The 14,231-nt window shown below is 36.2% G+C and overlaps 1 protein-coding gene across 7 annotated transcripts in view; it reads right to left on the bottom strand.

Annotated features, from left to right (window-relative positions):
- HIPK3 (homeodomain interacting protein kinase 3) overlaps positions 1 to 14,231 on the bottom strand; it is an 82,203-nt gene that overhangs the window by 52,618 nt on the left and 15,354 nt on the right. For 6 of the 7 annotated variants that reach the window (XM_043481127.1, XM_043481132.1, XM_043481130.1 and 3 more), the window contains exon 2: positions 3,522 to 4,620. In XM_043481127.1, the coding sequence (XP_043337062.1) occupies positions 3,522 to 4,618 (1,097 nt within the window). In that variant the 5' untranslated portion in view covers positions 4,619 to 4,620. Of the gene's footprint in view, positions 1 to 3,521; positions 4,623 to 14,231 lie in introns of those variants that run through there. The other variant, XM_043481131.1, reaches the window with a different exon arrangement.

Genomic DNA, 14,231 nt, shown 5'->3' with positions numbered 1-14,231 from the left:
GTTCAGTCCCTGGTCAGGGAAGTAAAATCCCACAAGCCAGAAAGAAAAAAAGACTAAATGACTAACCCCTTCTCTCCTTTCCAGGCTCATTCATGTCGAGTCATCTCTCCCCAGACCCCTCTCTAAACCCTCAGATTAGGCTCAGTGCCCTCCTCTGGGTTCCCAAAGCACCCTACACAGGGTTCTACCCTAGAACTTCTCGAGACAAACTATTTTTCTCCTCCATTAAATGAGGAAACTGTTTTTATCACCTCTGTATCCCTAGCACCTAACACAGCACACAGAAAGGACTCAACAAAAATTGTGATAAACTTGCACTGTAAACTTGGACATGTCTGACTTGTATAAGCCTGTTTTCTACTTTTTAAACAGGAATTCCACCAAGTGTTTTATCTAAGAACACAGAAATTGAGATAGGAAAAACAAACTAGGAATTTTATGTAGAAGCACTTGAAAAAAGTACCCAGTATAAAATAACCAGTATAAAATACTGGTTATTTTATTAATAGGTCATCCTGTATGTCTTAATTTTGTTACAGAAACTGTCTTTGATACTTAGGGTTTAAAAAAGGCATGAGGGGTTGGGAATGAGCTAAAGAAAAGCTGGTAAGCCCGAATTGTTTTTTTACTTTACATGTCTCTTTGTCAACTATTATACGCAAAAAAAGCAGCATTTACTTCAACAACCACTAATGCTAAAAATTAATGCTAAATTATTCAGTCAAGTAGCAAAGAATACAACCGCTATACAGGTTACTTTCCAGCCCACTTTCCTGTCTCTATGTTCTGAAATGACTCAGAACCACAGGCTAAAATTCTACATTTAAAAAAAGAAGAAAAAGATATTTATGACCTGAATGTTGCCACCACACCTCATAAATACAGCCCCTTCTGCTGCTAAAACCTTTTATGCATTGAGGAGCCCTACGTGCTCCTGACAGAAACCATACTCAAGCAGCTGAATTTAGAACATGCTGACCTTGAGCAAATCAATGCCCTTAGCATGTACTTCTGGCTTATATCACTACAAGAGCTAGACAGCCTCACCATCTATAGCAGTCAACAATTTCTGGCCACCACCCTCTGTCTATTTTAAGATATCCCCACTATGTTTCTGTGCTGCACGGGTCAGAGAAACAGTAACACACGAACCTGTGTTTAAACACAAATCGTTTACTTTAGAACTTGGGCTACGTGTTTCCACTGTGATTAGTTCAAAAATATTTAATTTGGTAAGCTTCCACTTCCTGCTTTCGTTTTTTAAGTACAATATATTTTAAACAAAGAGTAAAAAAATCAAGTATGAGTGAGACACTTTTCCTTATTGCCTCATCAGGTTTATAAGTAAACTCAGTCAAACCAAGGTAGAATTGATAAAGTACACACAAATGCTGAAAAATAATGGTTACCTGCTATTTTTATGCTAAATTATACAAAACACTAAAACAGTACCTGATTAAGAACTACATTACATTTTCACCAATTTACCATATTTCCTAACTCTTTTAACCTGTGAACCCAATTGACAGAAACTCCATTTTTAAATTTTTGTTATCCACGCAACAGCAACCAAAATGCTAAATAACACTAGACTTGTTATAATTAAAAACTTTTTTTTTTAACTCTAAACATAGAACTTTTAAGTCTAGCACCTATATAGCCTCTGAAATTCAGGTAAATTATTTACTAGAAATTTATGTATAAAAACAAATTAGAAACTACTAGTTGTACTCAGCAATTATTCATACCTTATTTTTCCATTCCCAAAAGAGGCTATTTGTGCAAAAGCCTAATGCTAAAAACCAATATCATAAAATATTTAGTATTTTAGACTGCTTTTTCAAGGATTTCTTTTACTCTCTTGAAACATTTAATAAACAGATCATCTCAAGTATAAAAATAAAGCTCTTTTTTTACTCTCATCCAAAAGAAAATATTTCAAATAAAGAAAAGGAGTCAAGGTATTACACATAACTAAATCTGATAGGCCGAATAATGCAGGACCCAAATATAATGAAGTCATTTACTAACAAGTGAACTAAATATAGAGCCCAAGCAGCTGGAGCCTGGGGGTTTATATAATATGCGAGCTGACTGCTCAAAACTCATAAAAAGACAGAATCCACAAAACACAAGGAAAAAGGGAAACACTATTTCTCTCATGCTGTTAAATCAGATATTAAAGTAATTTTTCCAGACAAAAATTAACTAAAAGTTAATTTTGTGTTACATTAAACTGGGGAAAAAAATTTGTTTTTGGTCAGGAGCACAGAGGGTCAAACAAATCCAATTAGAGGAGATATCAATTAAGACTCATGACACTGCTACAATACCTTTTAAATCATCTAAAAGGTTTTAAGAACAGCACCTAGTACTCTCAGACTAAAAATTATAACATTAGGAATATAAAGGGTAATTTAGGCTATACTTCTAATTTCTAATATATATTTTAGTAAACTTAATTATCAACCAAGTGACATAACGTGGGTTTCTTTCCTCCTGTTTTAACAATTTCCAACAATAAACTTCATGTTTTTGTCTATTTATGAACATATTAATAATGGCCAATATTGTCAGATCTTTTATTTGCCCACTGTGTTGGGGTTTGTGGGGCTCCAGAATACACCAAGACCATAAAACTCATTTAAGCTGAAATGAAAAGAATTTCTCAAAATTATAAGACTATGAATTTTAAAAAACATTTACAAACTTAAGATATTCTGAATCTTGGTCATGATTAGCTACCCTCAAGACCATTTATTGTACTCCAGGCTAGCATTATATTAATCATGCCATTGCAGTACACGGAAATTATTTTCTTCTTTAAATTCCGCCCATAGTACGAACATCAAAATAGCATTACCTAAAACATATATGTAAAGAACATAACCAAACTTGTTACGAAAAAGCAGCTTGAACATTTGTGGTAGCCATGGAAGTGAGTTTAAATCTTAAAATTACTAATCAAAGTGACTTTCTATATTTTTAAAACTTTTCTAAATGTTCAGTTATATCAGATGTGTCTTTAAAAAGCTAGTTTTCTTAAGCACTGAAAAATGCCCAAGTAAGTGACTACTGCTCAGTCATGCCTGACTCTGCAACCCCATGGACTGTAGCCTACCAGGCTCCTCTGTCCATGGAATTCTCCAGGCAAGATTACTGGAGTGGGTTGCCATTTCCTTCTCCAAAAAAATGCCCAAAGAAATATACAAAATTTACTATAAACCCTTTCTCAATATTTAGACTTCCATTTAATCATCATTAACCACCTATCAATCCTTCAGGTCTTCCATTAACAATAAAAATAACCAGATGTCTTAAGCACAGAAATTTGCAGTAGAAATTTCTATTCTGCTTGAGCAGATTTTATGCCTAAATTTTTAAAGCCTCAAACCTAAATTGAACTTATCTTGATCTCTATGTATCCAAAGCAGTCTTTTTCACCACATACACACACAAAATTATTTCAATCAGCAAAAATTCAACACTTATCAAATAACCAAAAAATAATTATCACCTACCTGTAGTACCGAGATTGCAGATATGTTGAACAAACAGTCTTTGACACGTGACTGGCTGACCCAAAGTCTATTACTTTAACCCTGTATGGCTGTCGAACAGGATCCACCAACATAATATTCTCTGGTTTGAGGTCTGCGTGAATTAATCCAAGACTTTTCAGTTTTTTCAGTGCAGTAGCCACTTGCTGAAGAATGGGTCGAATGACTTTTAGTGGCAGGGGACTGAACTTATTCTGTTTCAGAAAGTCATATAAGTTTTGTTCCAGCATCTCAAAGACTAAACAAGTATGGTTACGGTGCTGAAAGCATTCGTAAGCGCGTACAAAGTTATATTCATCAGCATTTTCAGTACTGAGCCTTGCTAATATGCTCACTTCTATCTGACCTTGACGTGCATATGAAGGGTGGTTCTTCAAAATTTTGATTGCTACAATTTCATTTGTCCCTCTTTTCCAGCATTTGACTACCTGGCCAAAAGTGCCTCGACCAAGGAAATCAAGTACTTCGTAAGTATTTTTCATGGAGCACAAGACTTCATGTTGTACTAACTGATAGTCACCTTCCCCAGTGGTACAGTTCTGCTTGGTTCCTGTGGTGGCTGTCACAACTGTCACTGGGTTCCCCATGTTGGTTTGCAACATTGCAGGAAGTATGGACACCTCATCGACAATCTGCATTGCGCTGCTATGATTATCCAGCTCCTCACTCTTGCGCTTCAATCCACATCGCTGGGGGCCTTCGAGGAAACTGAACCTGTGCCGCCACGCCCCGATCTGAGGTGCCTCCACTTGAGTTTGCGGCGCCTGAGCTGCTATAACCTTTGTAGCACCCGCAGTGTTTTTTATAACAACAGCACTTGTCTGCAATGAAAGGTTGTGTCCCCGAGGTCTGTTAAATGGTATCTTTGTCTGAAAAGCACTACCCTTCGTGGGAGGATGAGAATTTCCAACGTTTCTACCATTCACATAGGTCCGTGGATAGTTTCTTTCCTGGAATACACAACTGCTTGGCTCTACTTTGAGTTTCTTCACACTACAAAAGGCACTTGACTGGGTTTGATAAATATACGGTGGGTAGACCAAGACTTGTGAGGCCATACCTACAAAAACAAACCAACAAACAAAAAAGGATCACATTAGCTACAAAAGTTCAATTTTTTAACTCTCGCCAAGAAAACTTTTAACGAACCAAGTCCATAATTTATAAAAACAGTTAAGTTCCACGAAGATTTTCTTCACCTTGGAGAAGATAGACATTTTCACTGTCTCCATTTTAGTTAATTAGTGTTTCAGATATTTTGTGCACTGCATGAAAGGTTGGGACTAAATAGTTGAGAACCTTCAATCAATCAATATTTACTAACAAGCCACAATGGCTAAGATATGCCCAAGGAACTGTACCAACTATTTTCCCTCCAAAAGAAAATGTACAGACCCTTAAGCTGTATACATCTGGCAAAAGTAAGCATTCTATTACCAATATATCATTTATGAGCCAATGATCAAACCAGAAAATATATATTACACAAATGTTGTCATATTCCTTAAACTTAAAGCTCAAGAACTACCTTGGGGGAAAAAAATCAATTGTAAAAATAAGTATGTGAGTCATTTTCATGATGTTCTCTTTGAAGTCCTTTTCACATCATCCCTGAACATATATTAACAGTAAATTCCTTTACATTCAAATCAAAGTGATACAGTGGTTGTCCTTCTTTTTCTTCTTTTGGTCCAGTCCTCAGCAGTGAAGCAGCGAAACCACTGAGCTCTAACCACTGGACCACCAGGGAATTTCTAACACAATACCTTCCTGATGAAGCCTTTCCTAGAACACATACACTCACCGCTCTTGCTCCAGGCATATGACATGACTGACATTAGGTTATAATAGTCACTGTATAAAACAGTCTTTTTCTCACTAGATCTAAAACAAAGTACTCAGAATATAAAGTTTGTTTTTAATAAATGTTGTTTGGGATTTGATTTCAAAATATTTCCATTCTTCTAAAAAATGGGACTTTCCTGGTGGTCCAGTGGTTAGGACTCCTTGCTCCCAATGCAGGGGATGTGGGGTTGGCTCCTGGTTGGGGAACTAGATCCCGTATGCAGCAACTAAGACCCAGCACAGTCAAATAAATAAATAAAATAACCAACAGATTGCCATTACAATATGTAATATATGCAATACTTAAAATAATAAGAGCTACCACCTACTATGCAACAGTTTGACAAATGCTTTATTTGCAGTATTTTATGTACTCCAAGTTTGCTGTTAAGAAAATTAAAGCTCAATGCATGCATGCTAAGTTGCTTCAGGCATGTCCAACTCTCTGCGACCCTACAGACTGTAGCCCACCAAGCTCCTCTATCCATGGGATTCTCCAGGCAAAAATACTGGAGTGGGTTGCCATGCCCTCCTCCAGGGGATCCTCCCAACACAGGGATCGAACCTGCATCTCTTATGTCTCCTGCATCGGCAGGCGGGTTCTTTACCACTATCGCCACCTGGGAAGCCCAAAGGGACGAGTTAGTTGATTCAAGGTCATATACCTGAGGTGAAGTAAAATGAACAGGAAGGTACACTGCCCCTTCAGGTAAAAGGCATAAATTTATGCCTCTTTCAACTTCCTAAACAATTCTTGTTACTAACTACCACTTTCCTAAGTTGACCTGGCTTTGGTAAGAAATCAGCTACAAAAACTTATTACCTAAGTTATTATTATTATCTAAACCTTTTTATCCATTTTCTTAAAATCTTGTTGGCATCTATTCTATGCTGTTACTCAGGGGAGTTTTTCAAACTCCACCAATTTATCATCTTTTTAATGATGCAAAGCCACATCAATAACTCCTTCTAAACATATCCAGCTTGTTTAACACTGTGAAGCTCCCCAATCTCATCTTCAATAACTTAACATGACCATTCTTATTTCAAATCCCTTCTGTAACCCACAATCCCAGATATACACAGAATGACAGTCAATAAACAAAATTCCTAAAATAGCAATTGTAAATATACTAACAGATCTAAAGAAAAGCATGAACAAACAGGAGAGACATGAAAATAATTCTTAAAATGGAACTAGTGAGCCTGGTTAATCCCATGGACAGAGGAGCCTGGTGGGCTACAGTCCATTGGGTCACAAAGACTCTGACATGACTGAAGTGATTTAGCACACATACATGCATGTTCTCTGATCAAGACTCAGACAATTCAGATATGGTACATGGTACTCATGGAGCACTGTGTGCAAAGAGATACAGCACTGGAAACAACCAAAACATCCACGCAAAAGGCACGAGTTAGATACGCTCTGATACACAGACCAACTAGAATCTTTTTGAAAAAGAATGAAAACCACCTATTTAGCCTGCTACAACCTGATTCCCAATATTGTAATATGAAAAAGGCAAAATTTAGGAAAATGTGTACTTTACAATAGATATTACCATATATGTTTAATTAAAGGGGGAATTATATATCTATATTTTTGCACATATATTAGTATCTGTACATACATAAATAAGTTGTAGGCTGCTTTGCCTTAGAGAATAGTAAGACTACTGGGGGCAATGAGAAAGATTTACTTTATATGCTCTTTTAACCACCTTATTTTTTACTTTGTACATGTATTAACTGTTCAAAAAAGTTTTTTAATCATCTGGAAACCTAATAAAACATATACATAAAAAATTTCAACATGAAATAATATACTTGGGATATGCTTCAATAAAGAGAAAGTGAATGGGGATATAGATAAAATGAGATTAGCCATAAATTATCATAGGAGTTTGACTGTAAGTAAAAAGGGGTTCATCATACTATCCTGTCTCCTTTTGAATGCTTACATTTTTCCTTAATACCAACTTCAATAAAAATATTTTTAAAATTCCAGAAAGATTCTTGTTCAGTAAGTCTGCAATGAGGTTCAAATATCTATATGTGTACAAGTTCCCAAGGCCATTTAGATTCACACTAACATCTGAGACTCAATGATCTAGTCTGTACAAAACCCTAGGCAAATTCAAGTCTGACCAATTCAGGGCCCTCAAGTCTGAAACATCAGGTTGAAGTTCTAGATAATAAAAGGTATACCCTCCTAGGCCAATCCATGCCATGTTAAACCAAGGTGTTACATGGACAACTTTATGCCGTAAGAGTGGTGTCATCTGCATATCTGAGGTTATTGATATTTCTCCCAGAAATCTTGATTCCAGCTTGTGCTTCATCCAGCCCAGCGTTTCTCATGATGTACTCTGCATATAAGTTAAATAAGCAGGGTGACAATATACAGCCTTGACATACTCCTTTTCTTATTTGGAACCAGTCTGTTGTTCCATGTCCGGTTCTAACTGTTGCTTCTTGACCTGCACACAGATTTCTCAGGATGCAGGTCAAGTGGTCTGGTATTCCCATCTCTTTAAGAATTTTCCACAGTTTGTTGTGATCCACACAGTCAAAGGCTTTGGCATAGTCAATAAAGAAGAACTTTGGAACTCTGGAACTCTCTTGCTTTTTCTATGATCTAACCGGATGTTGGCAATTTGATCTATGGTTTCTCTGGCTTTTCTAAATCCAGCTTGAACATCTGGAAGTTCACGGTTCATGTACTGTTGAAGTCTGGCTTGGAGAATTTTGAGCATTACTTTGCTAACATGTAAGATGAGCAAAGCCCAGAAGAACCAAAGAGCCTCTTGAAGAAAGTGAAAGAGGAGAGTGAAAAAGTTGGCTTAATGCTCAACATTCAGAAAACTAAGCTCATGGCATCCAGTCCCATCACTTCATGGCAAACAGATGGGGAAACAATGGAAACAGTGACAGACTTTATTTTTTTTGGCTCCAAAATCACTGCAGATGGTTACTGCAGCCATGAAATTAAAAGACGCTTGCTCCTTGAAAGAAAAGTTATGACCAACCAAGACAGCATATTAAAAAGCAGAGACATTACTTTGCCAACAAAGGTCTGTCTAGTCAAAGTTGTCATTTTTCCAGTAGTCATCTATGGATGTGAGAGGTGGACTATAAAAAAGCTGAGCGCCAAAGAATTGATGCTTTTGAACTGTGGTGTTGGAGAAGACTCTTGAGAATCCCTTGGACTGCAAGGAGATCAAACTAGTCAATCCTAAAAGAAATCAGTCCTGAATACTCATTGGAAGGACTGATGATGAAGCTAAAACTCCAATACTTTGGCCACCTGATGTGAAGAACTGACTCATTGGAAAAGACCCTGATGCTGGGAAAGATTGAAGGCAGGAGGAGAAGGGGACGACAGAGGATGAGATGGTTGGATGGCATCACCGACTCGATGGACTCGATGGAGTCTGAGCAAACTCCAGGAGCTGGTGATGGACAGGGAAGCAGGGAAGCCTGGCGTGGTGCAGTCCATGGGGTCGCAAATAGTTGGACACGACTGAGCGACTAAACTGAACTGAACACAGACAAAAGCTGAAAGCCAGATAATTCACCTGGAGATATGAAAGAAACTAATGCAGTTTCTGAATCCAGCTGTCACTACTTTACCTTTTCCAACATGCCAAGCCAGAAGGCAAACAATCAGCTTAATCCAAGGGCCAACTAAAGAGCTTAGAAAAAGTAATTACCTCTCACCAACCACTGTGCTCTGGGGTACCATTCTCAAAAAGAATTTTAGAGAATTCTTTCTAAAACACAAGGTAGAAATGTCACATAATTTACACAGCACATAAGAAAAAGGGGGGAGGGAGTAACGCTGGAGATATTGTTATAACAGACCACAAAAAAGGAACTCTAAATTACTAATCAAACTGGCTACTGTAACTATCTGCCACAGGTATTAAGTCTTTCCCTTCTCCCACCCACCATCACATTAACTCATAACCTGAGAGGAGTCTCTTATCCTTGGTGTTCATGAATTTTACTGAGTATAGTCGTTACTCCCAGAAGCTGCTTAAGTTCCAAACACTGATTTAGTTCACTACTACATATTTCCTATTATTTTTCATTGCAATACATACTGTTACACCTCTGCAGCTGTATTTCATAACTCTGTCATCTGTTCTTACCATCTAACTAAGAAATGAAGTTTTGAAATACTACCCATTTGAAAGCTAAAGCTACTTGTACCGTCACTCCGAGGACAGTCAAGCCCCCTGGTAGAGCAACCATTAAGCTTCCATTCCTCAGGTTTAACAATCTCAGGTACTTTAACAGGCCTTATTTTCCCACTCCTCTAAAAAAAATTTTAAGACTCATCTGATATCTATCTAAATTCTTCACATCCTTTTACAATTACTGAAACAGCAATGTAACCAATGTTGATAACCAAACCACCACTAACCATAAAGAGATGGTTTCTTTTTTCTTATAATAATACATTATAATATAATAATAATATTCTTATATAATATCGGACCTTCTGAAAAGGGAGGGAGGGAGCAGAGATAGAAATACTTTGACTATTTTGCATGCTCATGCCACTTCAGTCATGTCTGACTCTTCACAACTCCATGGACTGTACCCGTTAGGCTCCTCTGTCCATGGGATTCTCCAGGTAAGAATACTGGAGTGGGTTGCCATGTCCTCCTCCAGGGGATCTTCCCGACCCAGGAATCAAATGCGCGTCTCCTGAGCCTCCTGCATTGCAGGTGGATTTTTACCCACTGAGCCAATGTGAAAATTCTGGATCATTTTCTGCCAAACTTAAAACATGGTACTATGTAATCAGGTTCTTATTTAAAATATTCTGTGATACCAAAAATATATTTAATAAAGATAATAATGCCTTGCATTCTCCTTACTCAACTTTCTTCTACTTGTTCAAACTTCATTTTAATTTTTATTTCCTTAAACTGTGGTAAAACATACATACATAACATAAAATTTACCATTTTTAAGTGTACAGCCCAGTGGCATTAAAGTTATTCCCACTATTGTGCAACCATCACCACTGTCCATATCCAGAACTTTTTTCCCTCTTCTGAACTAAAATTCTACCCATTAAACAACTGTCTATTGTCCCCTCTCACTAGCCCCTGGCAACCAGCATTCTATACTCTGCATCTACAATTCTGACTACCCCAAGTACCTCATATAAGTTTAGTTACACATTTATCCTTTTATGACTGGCTTATTCTACTTAGCATAATGTCCTCGAGGTTAATCCACGTTGCAGCATGTGTCAGAATTTTCTTTTTAAAAGCTAAGTAAGATCCCACTGAATGTTTATGCCACATTTTTATCCATTCAGTCATCTAAAGATACATGGGTTGCTTCTACCGTTCAACTACTGTGAATAATGCTGCTGTGAACACAGATGTACAAACATCTCTGCAAGACTTTGTTATCAAAGTCTCATACTACTTCTGCATTCTTCACAAAGTCCAGCACAGAGTTAAACAAATAAAGACTCAAGCTGTTCTACAGTGTCAAATATTTTCACTTATTTTTTTATATGATATTGCAAACAATAGTTTTATCACAACTCTAATTTTTGTATAAATGACTGATTCATAAGGTCTGACAGATCAAAGGAGACAGAAGTCTTCAAGGTAACAATACCATCTCTAATCTAGTTTCATGTAAATAATAAATTGTTCCAGTTTGGTTTATCCACAGACTTAAAGATTTTGTTTTCATAAATATACTTAAAAAGGGTTTCCATTTTTAAAATATTTTCAGGTACATGAATATTTTGGGGCATAAAGAATATTAAGACATCAATAAAGTTTCATTCAGAATCATTTTTATGATATTTGTAACTGGACACCATGCAATCAATATCAGAACTTCATTTCCATTTCAACTGAGAATTTGCCATCATTTTATTGAGGAATAAAAGAGGACATTCTTAAGAGCTTTAAAGCTGAAGGACAAGAAGAATGCTAAAAACAAGTATCACACTACTTGACTTAGAGTGACTGAAAAAAGTTATTAACTGCACAACTATTTATTATTGTAATGCCACTTTAACCATTGTATCTTGGATTAGCTCATAAATATAACTTTAAAATTAATATTAGTTTATTGTATAGATTTTCTAAAACATCACCCCTTGAAATAATTATGATGATACCACAAATGAAAACCTTTTCCAAACACTGTATTATGTGGGTGGAAGTTTGAATTCCTGTTAACTGACCTAATTGTCAACATATATTTCAAATGATAAATGAGTTAATAATCTATGAGAGTTTTTTAATGTCTAAAAAACTCACATAGATTAATTCACATATATCCAGAGAAAAATATGGCCCAAAAAGACACACGCACCCCAGTGTTCATTGCAGCACTGTTTACAATGGCCAAGACACGGAAACAAGCTAAATATCCATTTACAGGAATGGATAGAGAAGACGTGGTGTACATATATGCACACACATATGTACGCACAAAATGGAATACTACTCAGTCATTAAAAAGAATGAAATAAGGCCATTTGCAGCAACACAGATGGATCCAGAGAGTGTCATACTGAGTGAATAAGTCATACAGAGAAGGAAAAACATCACATCTCATCCCTTGTATGTGGAATCTAAGAAGAAATGATACAAATGAACTTACTTACAAGACAGAAAGAGACTCACAGAAAAGTAACTCATGGGTGCCAGGGGGAAGGGGTAGTTAAGGACTCTGGGAAGGTCCTGTACACACTGCTACATTTAAAGTGGATAACCAACAAAAACCTATTGTTTAGCGCATGGAACTCTGCTCAATGTTATGTGTCAACCTGGATGGGAAGGGAGTCTGGGGGAGAATGGACACATGACTATGTATGGCTGAGATCCTTCAGTGTTCACCTGAAACTATCACAACATTGTTAACTGGCTATACCCCAATACAAAGTATTCTTGGTGTTTTAAAAAAATAAAAAATAAGAAGGTAAAAGCACTAATCAAAAAAACAAACAAAAAAAAAACAGGTAAAATAATGTTCACAGCTGCACAGGAACAAAATTTTGAAGCAACCTAATTGTCAGAAAAGGAATGGATACAGTTGTTTTGACTTTTTCATACAACACACAACTGTGGCTTATAGCACAATCATCACATATTTCTGTACTGCAAAAAGAAAACAATTATAAGGTTAAGACACTAATTAAGATATTATCACAATTTCAAAGATGTTAAAACGTGGGGAAAATTGTGCATGTTAGAATTAAAGACATGCAACAAAGTGAATTAATGTAAATTATACATATCAACATGGTTAAATCTCAGAACAATGTAAAACAAGAAACATGTTACAGAAGAACATGTATTATTTATTAAAAGTCAACAGCAATAAACCTATATTGTGTTTTTAGATACATTAAGTATGTGGCAAAAGTATAAAATCATGCACAGAAATTATAAACATGCCAAGGAGAAAGGGAGAAGGAGAGACTCCAACCACAGGGACTATTTTGTACCCAGGGTGGCAGCTGCAAAGGAGCTGGTTCTTTTACTCTCTATACTTTCATAGCCTAAATTTACATTAATTTTTAAATATAGAAGGAAAAAAATATACCAGAGAAGAGGATATCCTCTTTAATTTTAAGAGCCAGAAAACATATAACCATTTTAGATATATTTTATTAGCTTATTCAGTCAGCCATACCATTATTTCATCCCATTCTTTCAATTTTTAAATTTTTCTTTCAATTCAAATCAAGTAAAAATATTTAGGAGGAGGAAGATTTAGCAATGAAGCATGTTTTTTCATCAATGAGCTCCTTCTAGGAAAAGGCAAACACATATATACATATAACTACATTTCTAATGAGGGCAGTAACAAGGATATATGGTGCACACAGATAGCAAAAAAAGGGGGATGATTAACATATGCCTGAAAGAACACAGGATTCACTAAGAAGTTAACCTGAGCTAAATTTTGAAGGATGATGGAAAGAAGTCTGCTACTTAGGAAGGATATTCCAATAGCACAAACCAATAGCATGTATAAGAAAAGAGACTAATGAAAAACATGACACATTGGCTTTGTGTGGCTACAACAGGGGCCCACAAATTACAGTTAGCCAAATTCAACCCTGACTATTTTTGTATGGCCCACAAGCTAAGAATGTCTTTTATATTTTTAAAGGTTTAAAAAAAAAGAAGAAATGTACGCAACAGGGATCATATGCCACTTACAAAGCCTAAAATATTTCCCATCAAGCCCTTTAAGAAAATTTGCCAACCTCTGCTCTAGAACATACTTACTGCCAGGGGCAGCTGGAGAAAAAGATTCTCTTGAGAAGAAAAAAGACAACTTTAAAAAGAAAGATCACAAAGAACTTCATCTTCCATACTAAGAAGCTATGGGCGATGAGGTGTCTCTGAAATGTTTTAAATAGGAAATCAATATAATCATATTTGTGTGTGTGTTTTTTTTTTTTTACCTTATTTGTATTTTAGAAAGATAATTCAGGAAAATTTGTGAACAATAAACTGGAAAGAGACAACAATGGAAACAACAGTTGAAAGACTACCCTAATAATCCAGGTAATAGCTGATCAGACTCTGAGCAAAGGCAGAAATAATGGAATGAGAGAGTACTGATTACCAACAGTGATAGGTAACTAGGCGATAGAGCCACAGAACTTGGTGAGGAATGAAGGAAGTGTCACAATCATGCTTCTGACTTGAAAAAATGATAACCAAATGTGAACAAAAAAAATATTTTAAAGTAGAAATGAGACAGGAAAAATTGAACTCAATTTTAGATACGCTGAGTTTGAGGTACCTTGTGACTGAG

Source organism: Cervus canadensis, chromosome 11, assembly GCF_019320065.1.
Source record: "Cervus canadensis isolate Bull #8, Minnesota chromosome 11, ASM1932006v1, whole genome shotgun sequence".
Classification (NCBI taxonomy): domain Eukaryota; kingdom Metazoa; phylum Chordata; class Mammalia; order Artiodactyla; family Cervidae; genus Cervus; species Cervus canadensis.
This window is presented reverse-complemented; position numbering and strand designations above follow the sequence as displayed.